This window comes from Crotalus tigris, unplaced genomic scaffold, assembly GCF_016545835.1.
Source record: "Crotalus tigris isolate CLP2741 ecotype Arizona unplaced genomic scaffold, ASM1654583v1 scf7180000018848.268983, whole genome shotgun sequence".
Classification (NCBI taxonomy): domain Eukaryota; kingdom Metazoa; phylum Chordata; class Lepidosauria; order Squamata; family Viperidae; genus Crotalus; species Crotalus tigris.
The window spans coordinates 60,734-81,153 of record NW_024097235.1 but is presented as its reverse complement, the minus strand read 5'-3'; the positions used below and the strand labels follow the sequence as shown (position 1 = coordinate 81,153).

The 20,420-nt window shown below is 46.1% G+C and overlaps 1 protein-coding gene across 1 annotated transcript; it reads right to left on the bottom strand.

Annotated features, from left to right (window-relative positions):
- Positions 1-486: 486 nt before the first annotated feature.
- Positions 487-19,714, bottom strand: AMER1 (APC membrane recruitment protein 1). The gene is made up of 2 exons (XM_039356971.1): positions 19,617-19,714; positions 487-5,605 (listed from the first exon to the last, which is right to left on the bottom strand). The coding sequence occupies exon 2, from the start codon at positions 5,519-5,521 to the stop codon at positions 2,285-2,287; it is 3,237 nt and encodes a 1,078-aa protein (XP_039212905.1). The 5' UTR covers positions 5,522-5,605; positions 19,617-19,714; the 3' UTR covers positions 487-2,284.
- Between the last annotated feature and the right edge of the window lie 706 nt (positions 19,715-20,420).

The window sequence follows — 20,420 nt, the reverse complement described above, 5'->3', positions numbered from 1 at the left end:
ACAACCAAGCTCAGAGAGCACCAAGGACCCCTCATTCCACAAATATCTTTACTGGGCATTCTTGAACCCGTGTCTTTGGCAAAGAGACAGATTTGAGAGCTTTTGCCTCGTGTTACCTGTCCTGTGTGTGCACAGGTGGTACAGGACATCTGGATTTTCTACCAAACTAGCCAGTCTTCTTTGGAAAGAGAAGGAACTTTTCCCTGACCGGTTGAGCAAAATGTTTACAAGCTTATATATATGAAAAAAAAAAAATTGCACATTGGAATGTCACAATTCCCTAGACACACATCCTTCTTATGTGCAGCTGGGACAAGTAGTGGTACAATCGATGGAGGCTTTATTTCCTAAGAAGCTTCTCTGCATCCAATATTACTGTTAACCCATTCTAGACAGCCTAGAACAGTGTTTCTCAACCGTGACAATTTTAAGGCATGTGGACTTCAACTCCCAGAATTCCACAGCCAGCATTGCTGGCTGTGGAATTCTGGGAGTTGAAGTCCACATGCCTTAAAATTGTCACGGTTGAGAAACACTGGCCTAGAAAATTGATTTCAACAAATATTCAGTCCGGCAGTACTTTGAATCTGATTCCAAAAATGATCTTCGAAGCACACACGCACACACACACACACAAACACACACAGGCTGGATCTAACTCATTAAAGCAACTTCATCCTTTGTATAGCTCAGATCCAGCTTCCTTCTGCAACGGCCAGCTGATCTTGAAAGAGCTATAGACAGGGTCCACAAACAGACACACACACAAACACACACACATAGAGCCCAACACATACAAGCAAGCCAAGTCTCCGTTTTGGAATCGAGTTGGAAGCACTGCACAGTTCTAAAATTTAACCATAATAAAAACAACAACAGGATTCTGTTACTTTAAATAAGGGCACGGGTCCCCCCCTTTAAAATATGCCCTTTCAGAAATTACAAGACCTCCGCTGCATTGACTTTACTTTGTTCCAGTATCAAGAAGTGTTTTTAATTTTTTAATTGTATGCAGGTCTTCTTAGAAGCAATATACCCGGAGTAAGATCCTCCTAAATTACAGATCGCAGAGCCTTGTTTTTGACTCATTTCCCCTCTAATCACATCTTGCCCCAATTTAAGTAACAGCCAACTTCTTGCTATTTTGCCCAGCCCATCCACTGCGACCCTAATCTCCTGGTTGACAAGCACCAGGTTGGTTAGTTTTCTGCCTCCCCCCTCAAGAAACCCACAGAAAGCCCAACTGAACTTGAGCAGCCCTACTCTCTTAACGCAGGTTTTCCAAACCTGGCCCATTTCTAGGTATATGGACTTCCCAGAATTTCACAGCCAGCGTAGCCATTGCTGAGAATTCTGGGAGTTGAAATCCACTCAACCTTCAATTTGCCAAACTTGGAAAAACGCTGCTGTAACAAGTCAACACACTTAAGATATGCTTCACGGGTGCAATCCTATACATCCCGAGGGCCTGTTGGCTCAAGGCTATCCTAGACCTTGCACCACTGATCAAAGGCCACATTCCAACCATGACCTAGGCTAAGACCTGTTTTTTTTGGGGGGGGGATATGAAATGGGTGCTAAGCCTTTAGAAGGCTCAAGGCACTAATTCTGCTCCTTAACTTCCCTCCCAACTAAAAAAAGAAAGAGAAAATTGGCCCCACCCGTTCTGGGATGCCAGTAGAAGATAGGCATGCCAGCACCCCTGTATTTTGCCCTCTTATTCTGTTGGAATAAAAAGCAGCTTAGCAGGTCGACTTCCAAGCACGCGTGCTCTCAAAAACTAGGAGTTAACCAGTTTCGCCATAAGCCAGCCTCTCATTTTGGAAGGTTCCTCCAAAATATACCTTCTAACTTTGGCCCCTTAGTCGGCTTTTGGAAATAATTTCTGCTCCTCTTCTCATGATGGCGCAACTGGACACGACCCAGGGCTTTATTCCCATCTCCTTAACTTCTGAGACCGTCCCTGTTCTCTCCATATCATTCTGGGGATCCACGGAAGTTCCCTCTACCCACAAGCATGCCTGTTTTAAGGCGAAACATCAGCAGAACATTTCACCCCCGTTCTCCCAGCTTCAAACCAAAGTCAACATTCTGCAGTGTTTTTCTGTATCCTCACAACCCACCGGAACCAAAGCCCATTCCAATCCAGCTTTGAGCCCCATGCACAGAAGCTACTTGGCTAATTAAGTTCACGGACTGAGTAGCTGGCAGGATGTGTCTCCCAAAGGCTCTGGGTCTAGAGAGTCCCCAATGTTCAGCCTTGCCCCTACAAGTGGTCTCAGCACTACTTGGTATGAAGCTGAGATGTTTCCTGAGCCACATCTCCAGGCTTACACACTGATGACTTGTCAGGGGAGCAAGGAAAATCAAAGCTCAAAGGCAGATCTTGACCTTTCTCTCCCAAAGGGAGGACCCAAGCATGTTTTTTAGCCAGATTGCCCCCACCAGGCCTCTGAGAAGTACAGTCCTCTGGTGACATCACAGGGGCCTGCAGAAACAGAGTGGAGGGCCTGGTCAATGGTCTCAATGCTGGCAGGACAGGATGATTGCTTCCATCTGCTGGAGGGTTCCTTCCAGCTGGTTCCTTGGTGGGATTCTGCCCCAGGCAAGCCAAAGGAGGAGCTGTGTCAGAGCGCTCCAATAACCCCCAAGGACCTCGAGAGGGAAGTGTATTCGAACCAGCCTCTCCTGCTTTCGTTTCTTGCAAGGAAAATTCCTCCTGGCCATATGGTGCATTCAATCGTCCTGGCCACGAGAAGCCACCAACGCCTTCTTCTCTTCCTCCTGGAGAATGTGGCACCCCTTCCTGGCCAATGTCCGATCCAAGAGAACCGGGATCCTTTTTGGAACCGCTCCACAGCTCAAACGGCCTAAAACTGTCCTTGGATAGCTGCAAGCTGGCCAGCTCAAACTCCAGACTTTCGGTGTCCAGAGATCGGCTCCTCCTGCAGACGGACAGCGGCTCCAGCAGAGGTGGACTCAGCTCCTGAAGTCTGAGACGCCGAGGGAGGCTGGCAGCTCCCCAGTGGGAGGAGACCTGAGGGTACTCAGGAAACATTCGCTCATCACATTCAGCAAAGGAGGCTTTGGAGTCATAAGTGTCCCGGAAAGCCTCGAAGGACGCGGTCAGGTCCTCCTCCGTGTTCAGCTCCAGATGCTCCTCGCACTCCCCTTCCCCTTCCTGTTCCACATCGACGATGTCAAAAGTCACCATTGTGGGCAGGTCAGGAAAGTTCTGAGTGAATGCAGAGCCTGAATCGGAGCTTCTAAGACTTTCAGACAGGCTGGAGAAAAGAGTCCCGTTGCTGGTGAATTCCACCAAGGCTTGGGAGAAGTTGACAGCTTGTTCTGGTTCTTCGCTGCCTTCCTGGCAGGGCTCTTGAAAGTCAGCTCTGGGAGAGCAGCCGGGGTGGCCATGCGCTCTGTAGAGCGGGCAGCTCACAGAGTTTCCCGAAGCTGAAGCATCAAACACCGGATGTTCACCGCTGGAGTCCAACTCAGAGCTATTCTCCGATGGCTGAATAAGGCAACTACTGTGTGCTTTCGTGGTGGTGGTGCTGCTATCGCAAAGCTTTTCTGGACAGAGCTTCTTGTGGAAATCGTCTTTCCAGTCTTGGTTTTCCGCTAGCTTCTTTCCACCGCTTAGACCCTCGTCCAAAGCACAAAAATTCATTTGCTCACAACCAAGGCAACTTGAGCTCTTCCCAACTAAGCCGGTGGCTTGCATTTTACATTCAGACATCTGCCCTGGACTCAGATGTTGGTCTCTTCTAAGTTCCTGGAGGTGTTTCAGGGCCGGGTCTCTTTGCATCTCCCAAAAAAGCAGCTGTTTCTGGAGGGTGGCCAGCCTCTGCTTTTCCATCGCTTCACTTTTCTGATCCATCAGCCAGATCAAGTCCTTCTCATCGGGGAGAGCAAAGTCCAGGAATTGGTCAAATACCTTCGAAGGGGACACTTTCCCATCAAACCAGGATCCCTCTCCATGAGACGGGCTCATCAATGCATCGTCAGGTTCGTAAAACTCATAAAGAGCATCCCCACTGTAGCTGTCCCTTGGAAGGCGGTCCTTTTTGATTTCATCTAAACCATCCCCAGCTTCATCTTCAGGACCTGGGGTGGTAGAATCATAGTAGCCCTCATCGCTATTGGGAGCGGACTCTTGTTGATCACTGTGCGGTGTCAGAAGGTCCGTGTCGTTCCTTGTTCCTTCAGGGTACAGATGAATTTCCTGCTTGGCATCCTTCATGCCCTGAAGGTCACCTTTGGTTAGGAGCTCCGGCAGATGTGCTTCAGGGTCTGCACCCCCTTTGATGGCTCCTGCCCACATCTGCTGGAGGTACTCTTCTAAATCCTCCGGCAGGGCCATTTCCTCCCCTCCGCCTTGGTAGGTAACCAAACAAGAGGTCCTCTTGGCGGCCTCCCGGCTGCGTTCCACAGAGGTGGAGCTCTCCGTGATGCTATCAATATCTGGTTCTGCAATTATATCCCCGCAACCGGTGAAAGAGTCAAAGCTTTTAAGGGAGGTCACCTCCCCAAACATCAAGCTAAACTGCTCCCCGGATGGTTCGCAAGGAGGGCTCTTCTGCAGGAACTCTGGTTCAAAAGCCTCAGGGAGGTCCCCGTAGGCAGAGTCAGCACAGGCGTCCTGAAGGCTTGGCTGCCCATCCTGAGATCCTTCAGGACACGCAGGCCCTCTGGCTGCTTCGCCGACAGACCGAATGGGGCTTGAGGCCAGGCAGTCCATCCCTCCCGCCTCATTGTGGCTGGCTGCCATTGGAGGCACAGCATCGCCGGGGAAACCCTCCCCACGTTCTGGTGTCACTGTCCCCCTCTGAAGACTCCCACCCAGCCCATTCCCACGTGGCTGTTCTTCAGCCACGGTGTCCCGGAGAGCCCACTCCTGCAGCTCCGTCTTCTCAGGCTCCGCAACTTTGTTCTTCCGATGTCGGCGAATGCTGTTAAATAGCCCCTTCAGCCCCTTTTTGGATCTCGGGAGGAACAAGGACTTCTCTCCCGTCAGCTTCTTCTCAAAGCCTTCGGTGCTGCTGGACAGAAGGTTTGAGGACTGGGCAAAGCCAGCTCTGAGCTCGGCTCCCAAAACTGCGCTCTGGGAACTTGGCAGAAGCTGGGGAGGAGGGAAGTCTGGCCCTGCGTCCGAGGGGCTCCTGAGACATCCGGAAGCGGCCTCTTCGTGCGCCACGTCGCTGATGCCATCGTGGGTCTTGCTCTTGCTGAGACCCTTTTTGGAGGCTCCCTTGGCCTGGCTTTTATTCTTCCCCCCAAAAAAGCTGGGCAGGGTGCAGATGCTTCTCTTCCCCCCGAAGAACTTAAAGGCCGTCTTCTTCAGCTTGCTGGCGGGCGCCTGTTGCCGATTCGGCTCTGCCCCAGCGAAGGAAGCATCGCAGTGTTCGGAGAGGTGGCTGGCTGCCCCGTTTTCCTCCTGGGACTCTTTCCCATCTTTGACCAAGAGGGACTTGGCCCCGGGATTCTCACCGATGCCAGCAGTTTCTACAGCGGCCATTCTGGCTTGCGTCGTTAAGTGAAGACCAACGATCTCATGGCTGCTTCCTTTTTCGTATCTCTTGACCGAAGCATCATGGGAATTCTGGGGGGGGGGAGGAAAAAGTAAAGGGAATGGGGAAGAAAAAAGAAAGAGCATCAAGACAATATACTGAAAAATGGCAATTCTTTAGAACTCGGTTTCTCAGCCGTGGCCACTTTAAGACACGTGGACTTCAACTCCCAGAGCTCCTCAGTTGGTGTTGCTGGCTGGGGAATGCTGGGAGTTGAAGTCCACGCGTCTTAAAGCAGCCAAGGTTGAGCATTACTGCTTTAGAAGATCCTGCAATGGTATGTTGGAATAACCTTGGGAGAACGGGCAAAGAAATGCAACTGGGAATGCTTACATAAAAGGCAGCTGAGCCCACTGGGGGGGGGGAATGTAGGTGGGGCAAGACTCAGAAGAGACCCTCGCTAATTTTGGGGCTACAAAGGGGACAGAGGGAAAGAAAAGTACTTCCAGTCTTGCAAGATCGATGTCAACCTTACTCGACAGACAGAACCATGAATAGAATTCCATTTTATTCTAACTCTACCTTAATAGAATCTAGTAAGTCTGCCACCACTCGATTTGCAACGATTCATTTAGTAACTATTCAAACTTACAACGGCAACAAAAAAAGTGACTGATGACCCCTTTTCACACTTACGACTCTTGCAGCATCCCCACAATCGCGTGATCAAAATTCAGATGCTTGGCCACTGGTTCATATTTATGGCGGTTGCGGTGTCCTGGGGGGGGTCACGTGATCACGTTTTGTGAGCTTCTGACGAGCAAAGTCAACGGGGAAGCCAGATTCACTTAACAACCGTGTCACTAAGTTAGCAATTGCAGTGGTCCACTTAACACCTGTGGCAAGCAAGGTCGTAAAATGGGGCAATACTCACTCAACAACTGTCTTGCTTAGCAACATGAATTTTGGGCTCAATTGTGGTTGTAAGTCAAGGACTACCTGTAGCTTTTCTCCACACATTTACAGACGCCCAGCTAGGGAGGGTCTTCTGAATCTCTTCCCCATCCACGTTTCTACTGCACGCTAAGGTACCTTCTATCTGACGGTTCCCTTGGCTGCGCGTCTCTTTGCTGTCTCCCAAGGTCATTTCCACATACTACTTATTTATTTATTTATTTATTTATTTATTTATTTATGAGACTTATATACCGCTTTAAGTGCAAGCACTCTCTAAGCGGTGTACACCAGTAAGCAATGTATATATATATTTACATTGCCCCAACAATCTGGGTCCTCATTTTACCTACCCCGGAAGGATGGAAGGCTGAGTCAACCTTGAGCCGGTGAGATTTGAACCGCTGACCTGCTGAACATAGTCAGCTAAAGTGGCCTGCAGTACTGCACTCTAACTGCTGCGCCACCTGGGCTCAGATCCATTTCAGATCCAGGCCTTCAAACTGCATTCTAACCAATTCTTCTGAGACCCCTAAATCTCTTCAGATATTCTCCAGAGGCAGATATCTACTTACACAAGTATATGGCAGACGTGGGGGGAAAGGAGTGGGTTCCAGATGTTAGCAAAAACATCTGGCACCTTAGGCTTCTTCATCAAACATCTCTAGGCCAGAAACAAGCTCCTCAAGATCTGATGGAGATTCTCAGCCATCCAGGCCATGGTTGTCCCAAAGGTGCTTTTTCAAAAGGCAACTGGACTTTCTTGTTTTCCTTTGAAGACGTTTCGCTTCTCATCCAAGGTGCTTCTTCAGCTCTGACTCCCCACCATCCAGTCAGAGCTGAAGAAGCTTCTTGGAGGAGAAGCGAAAGATCCTGTTCACTTTATCGACTTATTGGCCAAAGCCTCTTCTCAACCTTTTTAATGCCGCGACCCCCAACCGGTCGTAAGTCGAGGACTACTCAACCGGTCGTAAGTCGAGGACTACTCAACTGGTGCAGCACCGTTTGCAGAATGGGACTTTTGGCGGGCTCAGCAGGGCAGAGACAGCCTGGACCATTCCTATTGGCTTTTGAAAGCCAATAGAATGAGACTCTATTCAAGAGAGTCTATTCTATTGGCTTTCAAAAGCCAATAGAATAAAAGGGAGTAGCACAGCTAAGGAAAAGGGGGGAAAAATGTCGGACTGCATTGTTTGGCGACCCCCGTGAAATGGTCGTTCGACCCCAAATGGAGTCCCGACCCACAGGTGGAGAACCACTGCTTTAGAGAAACTTTTGTTCAGCCGAAGAAGGTTGAAAATTGCTTTATATTATCCCTGGAGCCAAACTGGAACCATCAGCCCAACTTCTCCCTACCTATAGTTACAATGGAAGGACTTTGCCTGTAGTTAAAATGAGAAAAATTTGGGAACTCGTTCAAATCTTTCCAGCCCATAGCTTTGGGCGGGGGAGAGGGGAATTCCCCCTCAACTGACCCTTAAGCCAAAATTGCCTAACTTAAATCATGGTGTTTGGCAAAGACTCACTGGCACTGACTTCAAAGTCAGGTAGTCACTTCAGCCCTTGCAGTCAAGATTTAACTAAAGAATTATTAACCCTCTCAAGGTCGAGGGATCTCCCAGAAGTATTTTTTGGAGAGAATTCCTTTATATAAGCCCCATGGAGGACACCCGGCTGCTATGAAACAAAGATTAGAGCCTCGTTCAAAAGAAGCTCAGCTGAATCTACGTGATCATTCTGCCTTAATCTGTCCAGCTTCAGCCAAGAGGCTGTCGACAGACCCTCCTTTAATCCCTGGAAATCACTAAAAATATCTCTCAAAAGCATAAGACATTCTGCTCTCCTTCCAGCCCACTGAATGGAACAGCTAGCTCTGTCTATCAGCCCAGATGATGCGCTGCCACACAACTAATTCTTAATAAATCACCAATTTACAGAATATACGATCAAATAGACCTAGCTGCCCAGAAGCAGAATCCAAAGTGATCAAGTGGAGACTTTCTACAATCCAAGGGGCTTGACTCTTCCTTCCTGCATGGAAGAGCCCCCCTCAAGTCAGCCTGCCCAGAACTTAATGGACCATGCTGGGCCACCTCTATAATAATAATAATAATAATAGTAAAGTTGGAAGGGACCTTGGAGGTCATCTAGTCCAACCCCCTGCTCAGGCAGGAAACCCTATACCATTTCAGACAAATGGCTATCCAGTCTCTTCTTAAAAACTTCCAGTGTTGGAGCATTCACCACTTCTGGAGGCCAGTAGTTCCACTGGTTAATTGTTCTCACTGTCAGGAAGTTTCTCCATAGTTCTAGGTTGCTTTTCTCCTTGGTTAGTTTTCATCTGTTGCTTCTCGTCCTGCCTTCAGGCGCTTTGGAAAATAGCTTGATTCCCTCTTCTTTGTGGCAGCCCCTGAGATATTGGAACACTGCTATTGTGTCCCCCCTCGTCCTTCTCTTCATTAAACTAGACATACCCAATTCCAGCAACCGTTCCTTGTATGTTTTAGCCTCCAGTCCCCTAATCTCCCTAACCTCTGAAGATATCTAACACGGATCGACATTTAGCTGCATCGCACATTATTCAGTTCCTCTCCTGAACACACCTGGCTGGCCTGCCAAGCAGGGGAATTTTGCCTTTATTTCCCGGATTAGAAAGTATGAGATTGCCAGAAACGGGGAAGAGGAGTCTATAGAATTAAAGGGCTACAGCTCTTTCTCTCTTCAAGCCATTTTAGCCAGAAAGGTGGTCATGTTCTAATGCAGTGGTGGCGAACCTGTGGCACGGGTGCCAGAGGTGGCACGCAGAGCCCTCTCTGTGGGCATGCATGCCGTTGCCCCAGTCCTAGGCCTTCAACTGGGTTTTATAAAACCTTTCCGCTTTAGGCCTCTGCCACCGTGTGCAAAAAAAAAAAGGTTCAATCAGTCAATTTCAACTTCTCGCAGGAAAAAAAAGATCTTGCAAAGCTGGAATTGATTGATTGAACTTTTTAATCCCACCCAATCTGCTGTTACCACCACAGCCATGCCCACCCAATGGGCCACACACACTCAATGGGCCACATCCACCCGGCACCCGACGATGCATAAGTGGGTTTTGGGTTGCAGTTTGGGCACTCGGTCTCTAAAAGGTTTGCCATGACTGTTCTAATGTTCTCCCATTTGCATGACTACTTATCTAACCTACTGCTTGGATTTCCCTGGCATTAGCCACAACATTGAAATTTGGGACCTGAAGTCTCTTGCTAATCAATACTTACTTTTCCCTTGCTTTTATTCAAGTTTTTATTTGTAATAATAATACTAATAATACTAATATGTTATGTTGCACCTGTAACATAACACCCCAGACTTAACAATTGTCAATAAGAAAGACAAAAAGTCTGGATAGTGGACTTGGCAGTGCCTGGAGACAGCAGAATGGAAGAGAAAGAACTGGAGAAGATAACAAAATACAAAGATCTACAAATAGGAAGAGAAAGACTGTGGCAAAGGCAAGCAAGGGTAGTACCAATAGTAATAGGTGCCTTGGGTGCAATCCCAAAACAACCAGGGCACCACTTGAAACCATTGGCATTGACAAATTCGCTATTAGTCAATTGCAAAAGGCGACCTTACTAGGAACTGCTTCCATCCTGCGACGATACCTGTAATACCATCAAACATCCACATCTGCCTATCCCAGGTCCTGGGTAAGGACTCGATAGGTAGACAAAATGCCAAATCTAGTCTGAACATCTGGCTGACTGTGCAATGATCCATAATAATAATAATAAAGTTGGAAGGGACCTTGGAGGTCTAGTCCAACCCCCTGCTGAAGCAAAAAACCCTATACCATTTCAGACAAATGATTGTCCAGTCTCTTAAAACCTCCCAGTGTTGGAGCATTCACAGGTTGGAGGCAGTTTGTTCCACTGGTTAATTGTTATGTCAGGAAATTTCTCCTTAGTTCTAGGTTGCTTCTCTCCTTAATTAGTTTCCATCCGTTGCTTCTTGTCCTGCCTTCAGGGGCTCTGAGGGATAGTTTGACTCCCTCTTCTTTGGGGCAACTCCTGAGATATTGGAACACTGCTATCATGTCCCCCCTCATCCTTCTTTTCAGTAGACTAGACATACCCAATTCCAGCAGCCTTTCCTTATATGCTTTAGCCTCCAGTCCTCTAATCATCTTTGTTGCTCTTCTCTGCATTCTTTCTAGAACCTCAACATCTTTTTTAAATCGTGGTGACCAAAACTGGATGAATGGGACGTCCTTGAAGATTTGGTGGCAGATGACTAACATCAAGCAGGATCTGATGATGATCCCTACTCATTATTTCAATCCTCCCCTATAGCCAGATCTCTCCATTTCAGGCCTTGACACTCTACTACAGAATATTTCTCAACCTTAGCAATGTTAAGATGGGTGGACTTCAACTCCCAGAATTCCCCAGCCAGAATGTTTTGGGGATTGATGGCCAAACAGTTGGGGGAAAAAACCATAGAATTTTGTTTTTATACATGACAACTGCAGAGAGATTGTTATATGCTCAAAAATGAACAGCTTTGGCACTACCTACAATGGAGCAATGGTTGCTAAATAAGATGGAAGTTATAGTGAAGAAGAAATTAATATCTGTGATCGATGAAAAGTTAACATTTACATTTCCAGCTGACCGGAAACTTTTATGGACTTTTTGCATGAAACTGGGAGAGGCCTTAGCCATGAAAGCCAGCTGGATGACCTTGGGCCAGTCCATCTCTCAGCCCAACCCAAATCACAGGTTTGTCATTGTGGGGAAAGTAGGAGGAAGAAGGAGCATTAGATATGTTGTTTATGAGTTGTTTATGAAAATAATAAGCCTAGTCTCCAAAGCACCAGAAGGCAGAATGGAAAGTTGGAAATTAGATATTCTTAAATGAAAGTGACTGTATTCATGGAACACAGCACTAGTATAACTAGAAAAACAAGAATGTCCCTACGGAAACCAACAAGGCCTTGAAGTATCTAGGAATTTATGTCAGTCTTCCTAAAGATATCAAATTCACAGCCTTTTAGTGAAAAGACCACTAAGAAGACAATCAAATCTGCCAGCCCAAAAAATTAAAATTCCATAAAAGCAATAATTGAACTATAAAAAGCCAAGAGGATTATCCTGCTGTTGACCAACAGTTTCAAAGTGGCCTCTACATAAACAGCAAGCAGTTCAAATGCTTGTTACCTTCCTGCCTCTCCAGCAGTTAATAGGTTTCTCTGGAGTGCAACTACACTACAGGCAAATACGAGAATCCACTGGCCAAAATATTGGCTGAAACAAGTCCTGAGCCTAGCTCATCATGGCTGAAAAAAATCCTTTCATTTGGAAGAAAAAACAACAATGGAGGGGCTTATGCTAGGCTGAGATAAAGCTATGGCTGAGATTAAACAGAGTATTTGATTTAGATTTGCAAAACAATGGGGGCTAATGCAGCACTCCACCCCTGTGGTGCCTTTTATCAGTCCTCTTTATGTTATCCACAACTAGCTTTATCTTTGGGGAAAAATGGTTCTAGGTTGCATCAACAGAAGGACAGTTTCAAGATCACTTCAAGATCACGATTGAGACCACACTTGGAATGCTGTGTCAAATTCTAGACACCACTGTACAAAAAAAGATGTTGAGACTCTAGAAAGATTGCAGGGAAGAGCAACAAAGATGATTAAGAGGCCAGAGGCTAAACAATTATGGGAATTGGGTATATCTAGTCTAATGAAGAGAAGGACTAGGAGTGACCTGATTAGCAATATTATTATTTTTTATTATTTTATTAAATATATTGACCATCCATCCTACCACGCAGTAACTTTGGGCAGTTTACAACATTAAAAAGATAAAGGTTTACAAAATCTGTACACAATAGGAACAAAATGATAAAAATAATACACAATCCTAACTAAAAAATGGAGACGGAAGGAATAGGATGAGGGGGGAGGGGGGATCTTTTATTAGCCTGTCAATCATTCCCATTGGAGCCCCAAGCCTAATATTTGAGGGGCTGTCACAGAGAAGTAGTGGTGGGGGGTGTCAACCTATTTTCCAAAGCATTGTGTGCATTGTTGGTGTAGATAGAGGTGCTTTCATTTTGCATCATTATCTTGCTGCAGGTCAAAAGATAAGGTTCGCAAGTTTATAAAAGGAGATTTACAATTCAAGAGGCAAAAATACAGAACACACCTTCCTCCCCCTATTTTCCCTACAACAACACAATTGTTGAACACAAAAAGTTGAAAGGATCACACACCTGAGTTCCAATTTACATGAAAGCTGGGACATGACCACTGAAGTAAAGACAAGGATAGAAAAAGCCCAAATAGCATTCTTCAAAATGAAAAAGGTCTTCTGCAGTCACGACATAAGCCTAAGACTGAAAACCAGGCTTGTCAGATGCTATATTTTTCCTATCCTGCTCTATGGAGTAGAGAGTCGGTCTCTGACAGAAGGCCACCTGAAGAGACTAGAAGCATTTGAAATGTGGATTGACAGGCGGCTGTTACGTAGAAGCTGGGCTGACAAGATCAGAAATGAGGAAGTGATCAGCCGCCTGGGAAAGCCAAGGGAAAGCATCAAAACAATTAAAAAATGAAAACTAGAATATTTCAGACATGTGATGCGACACCCAGAAAAATACGGCATGCTCCATTTAATCCTCCAGGGAAAGATGGAAGGCAAACGAGGTCCAGGCAGAAGAAGAACATTGTGGCTTCAAAATCTAAAGGACTGGTTTGGACAAAACTCAGCAGCACTTTTTCGTGCTGATAAAAAGAGGATCGCCAACATGATCGCCAACATCCGATAACAGATATGGCACAAGAAGAAGAAGAACACAATTCACAAATACCATTCACTAATCGAGGAGCAAAGCAACCTAGAACCAAGGAGAAATTTCCTAACAGGGAGGACAATTAACCAGTGGAACAGCTTGCCTTTAAAAAGTGTGGGTGCTCCATCACTGGAGGTTTTAAAAGAGAGACTGGACAGTCACTCTTCCAGAATGGTATAGGGTTGAGCAGCGGGTTGGACTAGAAGACCTCCAAGGTCCCTTGATGTCTATGGAGATTCTCAGTCATCCAGGTCCTAGTTGTCCCAAAGATGCTTTTTCAACTGGACTTCTTTGTTTTTCTTTGAAGATGTTTCACTTCTCAGCCAAGAAGCTTCTTCTGTTCTAAGATCCCTTCCAACTCTATTTTATTTTATTTCTATTGTAAAAGGAGTCAGAAGTCACTTTTTATGTAACTTTCTTTCCTTTTATATATTTTTTATTTTACTGACCTTTTATTTCCTATTTTTCTTTCTCTTCTCTCCTCTTTACTATTTCCTTTCTTGATCATTAACTTTTTTTGTTAGGTTTTTATTTTATTTTAATAAAGCTTGTCAAAGAAATTGTGCTTTTCCTGAGAAACCCTAGGAAAATTGAAAATTTTAAAAATGCAATTTTTTACCATGATTATTTCTACAATTATTACGTCTTTGTTTTCTGCTCTTTTGCTTTTTATAGTCATTTCTTATGCCACTCTTATTCATTTAATCTTTTAAAACTTTTTTTTTCTCTTTGGCTTATGATGGTCAACTAAATAAATAAAATAAATAAGGTTTCATCGTATCATATATAAAGGCCTTTGTATTTCCCCTCAACACTGTAAGAATATCTCTAAAATGTTTGGGGCTCTGTATTACGTTGCAGCTGTTTTGTGTCATGTTGCTTTTAATCTTGTTCTTGATTTCACTGTGTTGTCTTTATTATTGTACAGTTTAGTTTTATTATGCCATGTTACAATTGTTATATTGCTTTGAATTTATGTTTTTCATTTATCTGTATACAAAACCCAGGGCACTCTACTTGATACTTTAAAAGCACAATATATCAACTGCAAGGTGCAAATAACTCAGTAAAGATTAAAAAATTATAAACTGAAAATATACATGATCTAAAATGCACTCAGATTTGCAGTCCAATTAACCAGAGTGAGAAATCTTAATGAAACCAATGGGTTGAGTGTGTGTGTGTGTGTGTGTATGTGTTTGTATCTATGTATCTATATTTATATTTATCTGTCTCTGTGTATAAATTTTTTATTAAAAGTTTTGAAAATAAGAACATCTACGAACTACATTAGAGCAGAGGAAGTGAAAAAGAAAGAAATAACAGGAAAAACTAAAATTGCAATAAGAGAATAGGAAAAAAAAGAACAAAACATAAGGGCATAAAGCAGTAGCTTCTGATATCCTTCACAGCAGCTAAAAGTACAATTACGTTTTAACTTCTCTCCCTAAAGTTACAACCTGACTCTCTTCTTTCTATAATCTCCATCCTGCCTAATCATCAAAGCCACGAATCACAAGTGCATTTTTTTCTCATTTTTGCACATAACGTCAGCAACATTGTCTTGTCTCTAAACAAAGAAGTCAGTTTATCCTTCTGTCAGTTTCATTCTGTCAATTTCACCAACTATTCTTCCATGGTGGACAGCGTAAACCTTTCCATATTTCCACAATCTTCCCAAAGGGATTGGAGAGATTAGCTCCCATGAGCTTTTTTCCCCTCTAACAGTTTATCCAACAATCCCCAAAGTCAAAATTCTGGCTCCAATAAACTTCTCTTTTGAATGAAGATGTATGTAACCATACTACAACTTTGCAAATTTTTGAAGCCTTGGGCAGACCGTCCTTCATCCACCTTGTCTGCTGTAACAAGGAGCTGGTTGTTGTTCAATCAATCAATCAATCAATCCGTCAGTCAGTCAGAATGGAGCTGGAAGGGATCTTGGAAGGGACCTTTTTGTCCAGAGGTAGGCAATCTTGGCTCTTTTATGACTCATGGACTTCAATTCCCAGAATTCTGGCTGGCTCAGGAATTCTGGGAGTTGAAGTCCACGAGCCATAAAAGAGCCAAGGTTGCCTACCCCTGTTCTAGTCCAACCCCCCGCTAAGCAGGAAACCCTATTCCGGATAAATGGCTGTCCAATATTTTCTTGAAAATGTCCAGTGATGGAGCACCTGCAACATCTGGTGGCAAGCCGTTCCACTGGTTAATTTTTTCTATTTATTAGCAGTCCTCAACATACGACCACAACTGATCCCAAAATTTCTGTTGCTAAGCAAGGCAGTTGTTTAAATGAGTTCACATATGACCTTTCCTGCCACAGTTTTTAAACAAATCACTGCAGTTGTTAAGTGACTCATGCAGTCGTTAAGTGAATCTGACTTCCCCCCCCCCCATTGACTTTGCTTCTCAGAAGCCAGCTAGAAAGGCTACAAGTGGTGATCACATGACCCCGGGATCCTGCAACTATTATACATATGAACCAGTTGCCAAGTGCCTAAATTTTGATCACGTGACCCTGGGATGCTGCCACAGTCGTAAGTGTGGGAAACAAGTCATATGTCACTTTTTTCAGTCCTGGTTTCATGCCGGTCACTAAATGAATGGCTGTTAAGTCAAGGACTTCCACACCACCTAGGGTTGCTTCTGTAAGACAGGCAGCGTTATAAATGTAATAAATAAAAATAGATAAATAAAAATGCACACTCGTGTCTCCAAAATCGCTCCTCAATCGTGGATAATTTCTCAGCTTCTTTGCATACATTCCAGCCTCATTTTAACAAACAATGATTGCACTGTGGGTTGTATTTAACTGACATCTGACCCTTCTGTTTACATTCTTCTGTGTTGGCACGCATGAATATGTTGCCTCTGCCAACTGTGGATAGAACGCCACACAGCTGATCCTGGGCATGCAAGTCCATGACAGATCACACCACAATAAATTGGCCAGTCTTTAATTCATGAACAAGGAGCCATTGTGATTTGTTATTTCTGTGTGTGCCGGTGTCTGATTGTCCCAGTTTATCACCAGGAAGCACAAAAGACAACAAAATCTGGTTGAACAAATGTAGTCTCTGATCTTAACGTGCTCATGTTACATGGGGAAAAAAATCCAGAAATATTACGATGTTTTGCAATGGCTCATCCATGAGGGATGTGGCAACAAGGTCAGGATTGGGGCGTTGGCACTACATGTAATCCTCGACTTACGACCACAATTTCTGTTGCTAAGGGAGACATTTGTTAAGTGAGGTTTGCTCCATTTTACGACCCTTCTCGCCATATTTGTTAAGTGAATCCCTGCAAGTGTTAAGTCAGTAACAAGGATGTTAAGTGAATCTGGTTTAACCATTGACTCTGTTGTCAGAAGGGCGCAGAAGAGAATCCCATGATCCGGGACACTGCAACTGTCATCAATATGAGTTATTTGCCAAATTCTGAATTTTAATCACATTATGGGGACGTTGCAACAGTTGAGAAAGAAATGGTCACAGGTCACTTTTTTCAGTGCTGCTGTGACTTTGAATGGTCACTAAATGAACTGTTGTAAGTCAAAGGCTACTTGTAGCAGGACAGGAAACACTGTCAGCCAAAGCAGGGCATTTATTAATTCCATGAAAATAGACGGAACTACACACTGCATGCTTAAAAAAATGTACAAGGAGGTAGAAAGGACGAGGCGTTGCATTCAACAGAGATATCAAAGAATTGTGGTGTCAGAAAATCACTCTAATTAAAGAACAAAGCAGTGCTTTGCATACAACCATTTAGTGACCATTTGAATTTGCAATGAAAAAAGTGACTTAAGAACTGGTCCTCACACTTATATCGTCATGGTCATATGATCAAAAGTCCGGCACTTGGCAACTGGCATTTGGAGAAGCCACAACAACAGGCTACAACAGGTTTTTCAATGGGAATCTGACTTGACTGAAATCTGATTTCTTCTACTACATTTTTTTTCAACTGCCTTCAAATTAAGCAGGCCTGACCTAAAAGAGTTAATCTCCTAGGTGATTTAACAGAGTTGTGAAGCTGAAAAGTTTCCACCTTGTGGGATCTGAAACATCCCATCACTGCAATCCACAAAGCAATCCACACACACACAAATGCACTTCCGAAAAGGAAGCATTTACATGGCTTCACTCGGGCCTTGCTGTTCAGGCTCCTCTGCCACGTCCAGTATTATAACAACAACAATAATAAGTTGGAAGGGACCTTGGAGGTCTTCTAGTCCAACCCCCTGCTCAGGCAGGAAACCCTATACCAGTGGTTCTCAACCTTTTTAATGCCGCGACCCCCAACCGGTCGTAAGTCGAGGACTACTCAACCGGTCGTAAGTCGAGGACTACTCAACTGGTGCAGCACCGTTTGCAGAATGGGACTTTTGGCGGGCTCAGCAGGGCAGAGACAGCCTGGACAATTCCTATTGGCTTTTGAAAGCCAATAGAATTAGACTCTATTCAAGAGAGTCTATTCTATTGGCTTTCAAAAGCCAATAGAATAAAAGGGAGTAGCACAGCTAAGGAAAAGGGGGGAAAAAATGGCAGACTGCGTTGTTTGGCGACCCCCGTGAAATTATTTCAACCCAGATTTCAAGATAACCCTATTTAGGTCCTCAACAGTTGAAACGAAGGACATTTTATTATTTAGAAAGCTGAAAGTATCGAAAAGGAGGAGGAAAAAATAAATGTTCTATCAAGGTCAAAGGCTTTTTAAGATGTCAATATTGCAAGCCTAATTTTTTTTTTAACTTTTCAATCAAAATTGAGGACATTAAAAAAAAAAGTCTGCTATATTTCGTATCCTACTAGCAGTTTATGTGACAATCATTTTGGTTGGAAATGGATTAATTAATATTAAGATCTCCCTTATATTAGTAGTGTAGGTAGATGATGGATGGATGGATGGATGGATGGATGGATGGATGGATGGATGGACGGATGGATGGACGGACAGATAATATTAGATACATATTAGGATAATATTAGATAGATAGATAGATAGATAGATAGATAGATAGATAGATATTAGATAGATGATATTAGATAGGATGATATTAGATAGATAGATAGATAGATAGATAGATAGATAGATAGATAGATAGATAGATAGATAGATAGATAGATAGATAGATAGATAGATAGAAAGATAGGCAGGCAGGCAGGCAGGCAGGCAGGCAGACAGACAGACAGACAGACAGACAGAGAGGCAGGCAGGTAGGCAGGCAGGTAGGCAGGCAGAGAGATAGATGATAGAATAATATCAGATAGATAGATAGATAGATAGATAGATAGATAGATAGATAGATAGATAGATAGATAGATAGATAGACAGACAGGTAGGCAGGCAGGTAGGCAGGCAGGTAGGCTGACAGGCAGAGAGATAGATGATAGAATAATATCAGATAGATAGATAGATAGATAGATAGATAGATAGATAGATAGATAGATAGATAGATAGATAGATAGATAGATAGATGATAGATTAAATATTAGATAGATGACACATGATGGGTGGATGGATGGATGGATAGGGTTAAATGAGACATAGTTAAATGAGAGAGAGAGAGAAACAAAATATAGACAATGCAAATTTGCAGTAGCTGTATAAGGGACGCCCCTTCGACAATGGCAAGCCAAGGTGAATCCGAACAGGTGAATCGCTGAACTTGACGTCTGCAGAACGACCTTCCGGGCTCACACGCGCGTGCACACAAACACTCTCTCTCTCTCACACACACACACACACACACGTGCACCTTTCGCCCCGTAAAACTGCACCTGCAGCCCGGCCCCTCCTTAAAGCGGGGGTGGGGGAGCCTCCCGCAGACCAGCCCGACCCTCCCTCGGCCCCTCTCCTCCCCGCTCAGCCCCCCCCCACCCACCCGCCCAGCCACCCAAGCCTGGAGCCGCCCCGGCGCCGGCAAACGCGCCTGGCCTGCAGGGAAGGTGGGCAGCGGCCGGGCGGGAGACATACCGGGAGGGGAAGACCCGGGAAGGGGGGGGGGTGCCGGCAATTCTGCCCCCGTCCCAGCGGAGGAGGAGGAGGAGGAGGAGGCCGCCCCGGTCTCCCCCTCGCTGCCCCGCCGAGGTTTCGCCAAAGCCACGCAGGCCCGCGCCCTTCCCGCACCCGCAGAGCCGCCGGGAGGCGACACAAAAGGCGAGGGACGCGTGCACACGACCAGCCGGGCCAGACCCGCGCCTGGCCAAGAGCCGGGGGGGAGGTTGGGAGGGGGCTGGCCGGGCAAGCGTGGAAGGGGGCCGGGAAGGGAGGGAGGGGGTGGAAGGCGGCGCCGGAGCCACTCACCGCCGCTGCCCGAGCTCCGCCGGGAAGGAAGTTGCCCGCCGCCGCCGCCGCCGCCGCCGCCTCGCGGCTCCCCCGCACCGGCGCCCAGGAGCGGCGGGGGCGGGGCAGGGGGCGGGGCAGGGGGCGGGACCGGCGTCCCCTCCTCCTCCTCCTCCCAGCCCAAGACGTGGCCGGGTGACAGGCAGGGAGGGCTGGCCAATGGGGAGGCGGGTGGGAGGGTCTCCGCCGCCTCCGCCCCGCCTCCCCTGGGCAACTTTCCCGGGAAGGCAGGCGCGGCTGGGCCGGAGGGACGGACGGACGGGAGCCTCGCTTCCTCCGCCTCGCCCGCCCCGGAGCCCCGCGCGGGTCCCTTGGAGCTGCCCCGGGAGCCTCCTGCCCTGCGGCTCTTAGAGCAGCGGGCGCGGCTGGCGCCGGAGTCCTCCCTGCAGGGCCGGTGCCGTTTTCAGGTGGCAGGGAGTTCCGAAGGATTCGAGAGTTTCGTGGGAAGGGGTCCCCGGGCTGGGGGTTTGGGGAGCCCAACCCAAATGAACGGGACGGAGGCCGACCCCGACCCGGATGAACGAATCCAAGTGGAAGCACAAGGAAAAGTACGCAAAAGCAACGTACCGCGTGTGTGGGTGTGTGTGTGTGTGTGTGTGTGTGTGTGTGTGTGTGTGTGTGTGTGTGTGTGTGGTGTGGTGTGTGTGTGTGTGTGTGTGTGTGTGTGGTGTCTCTCTCTCTCTCTCTCTCTCTCTCTCTCTCTCTCTTACAAACACAAACCGGACCTTGGCCAGCCTTAAACGGGGGGGGGGGGGGCAACTCCCA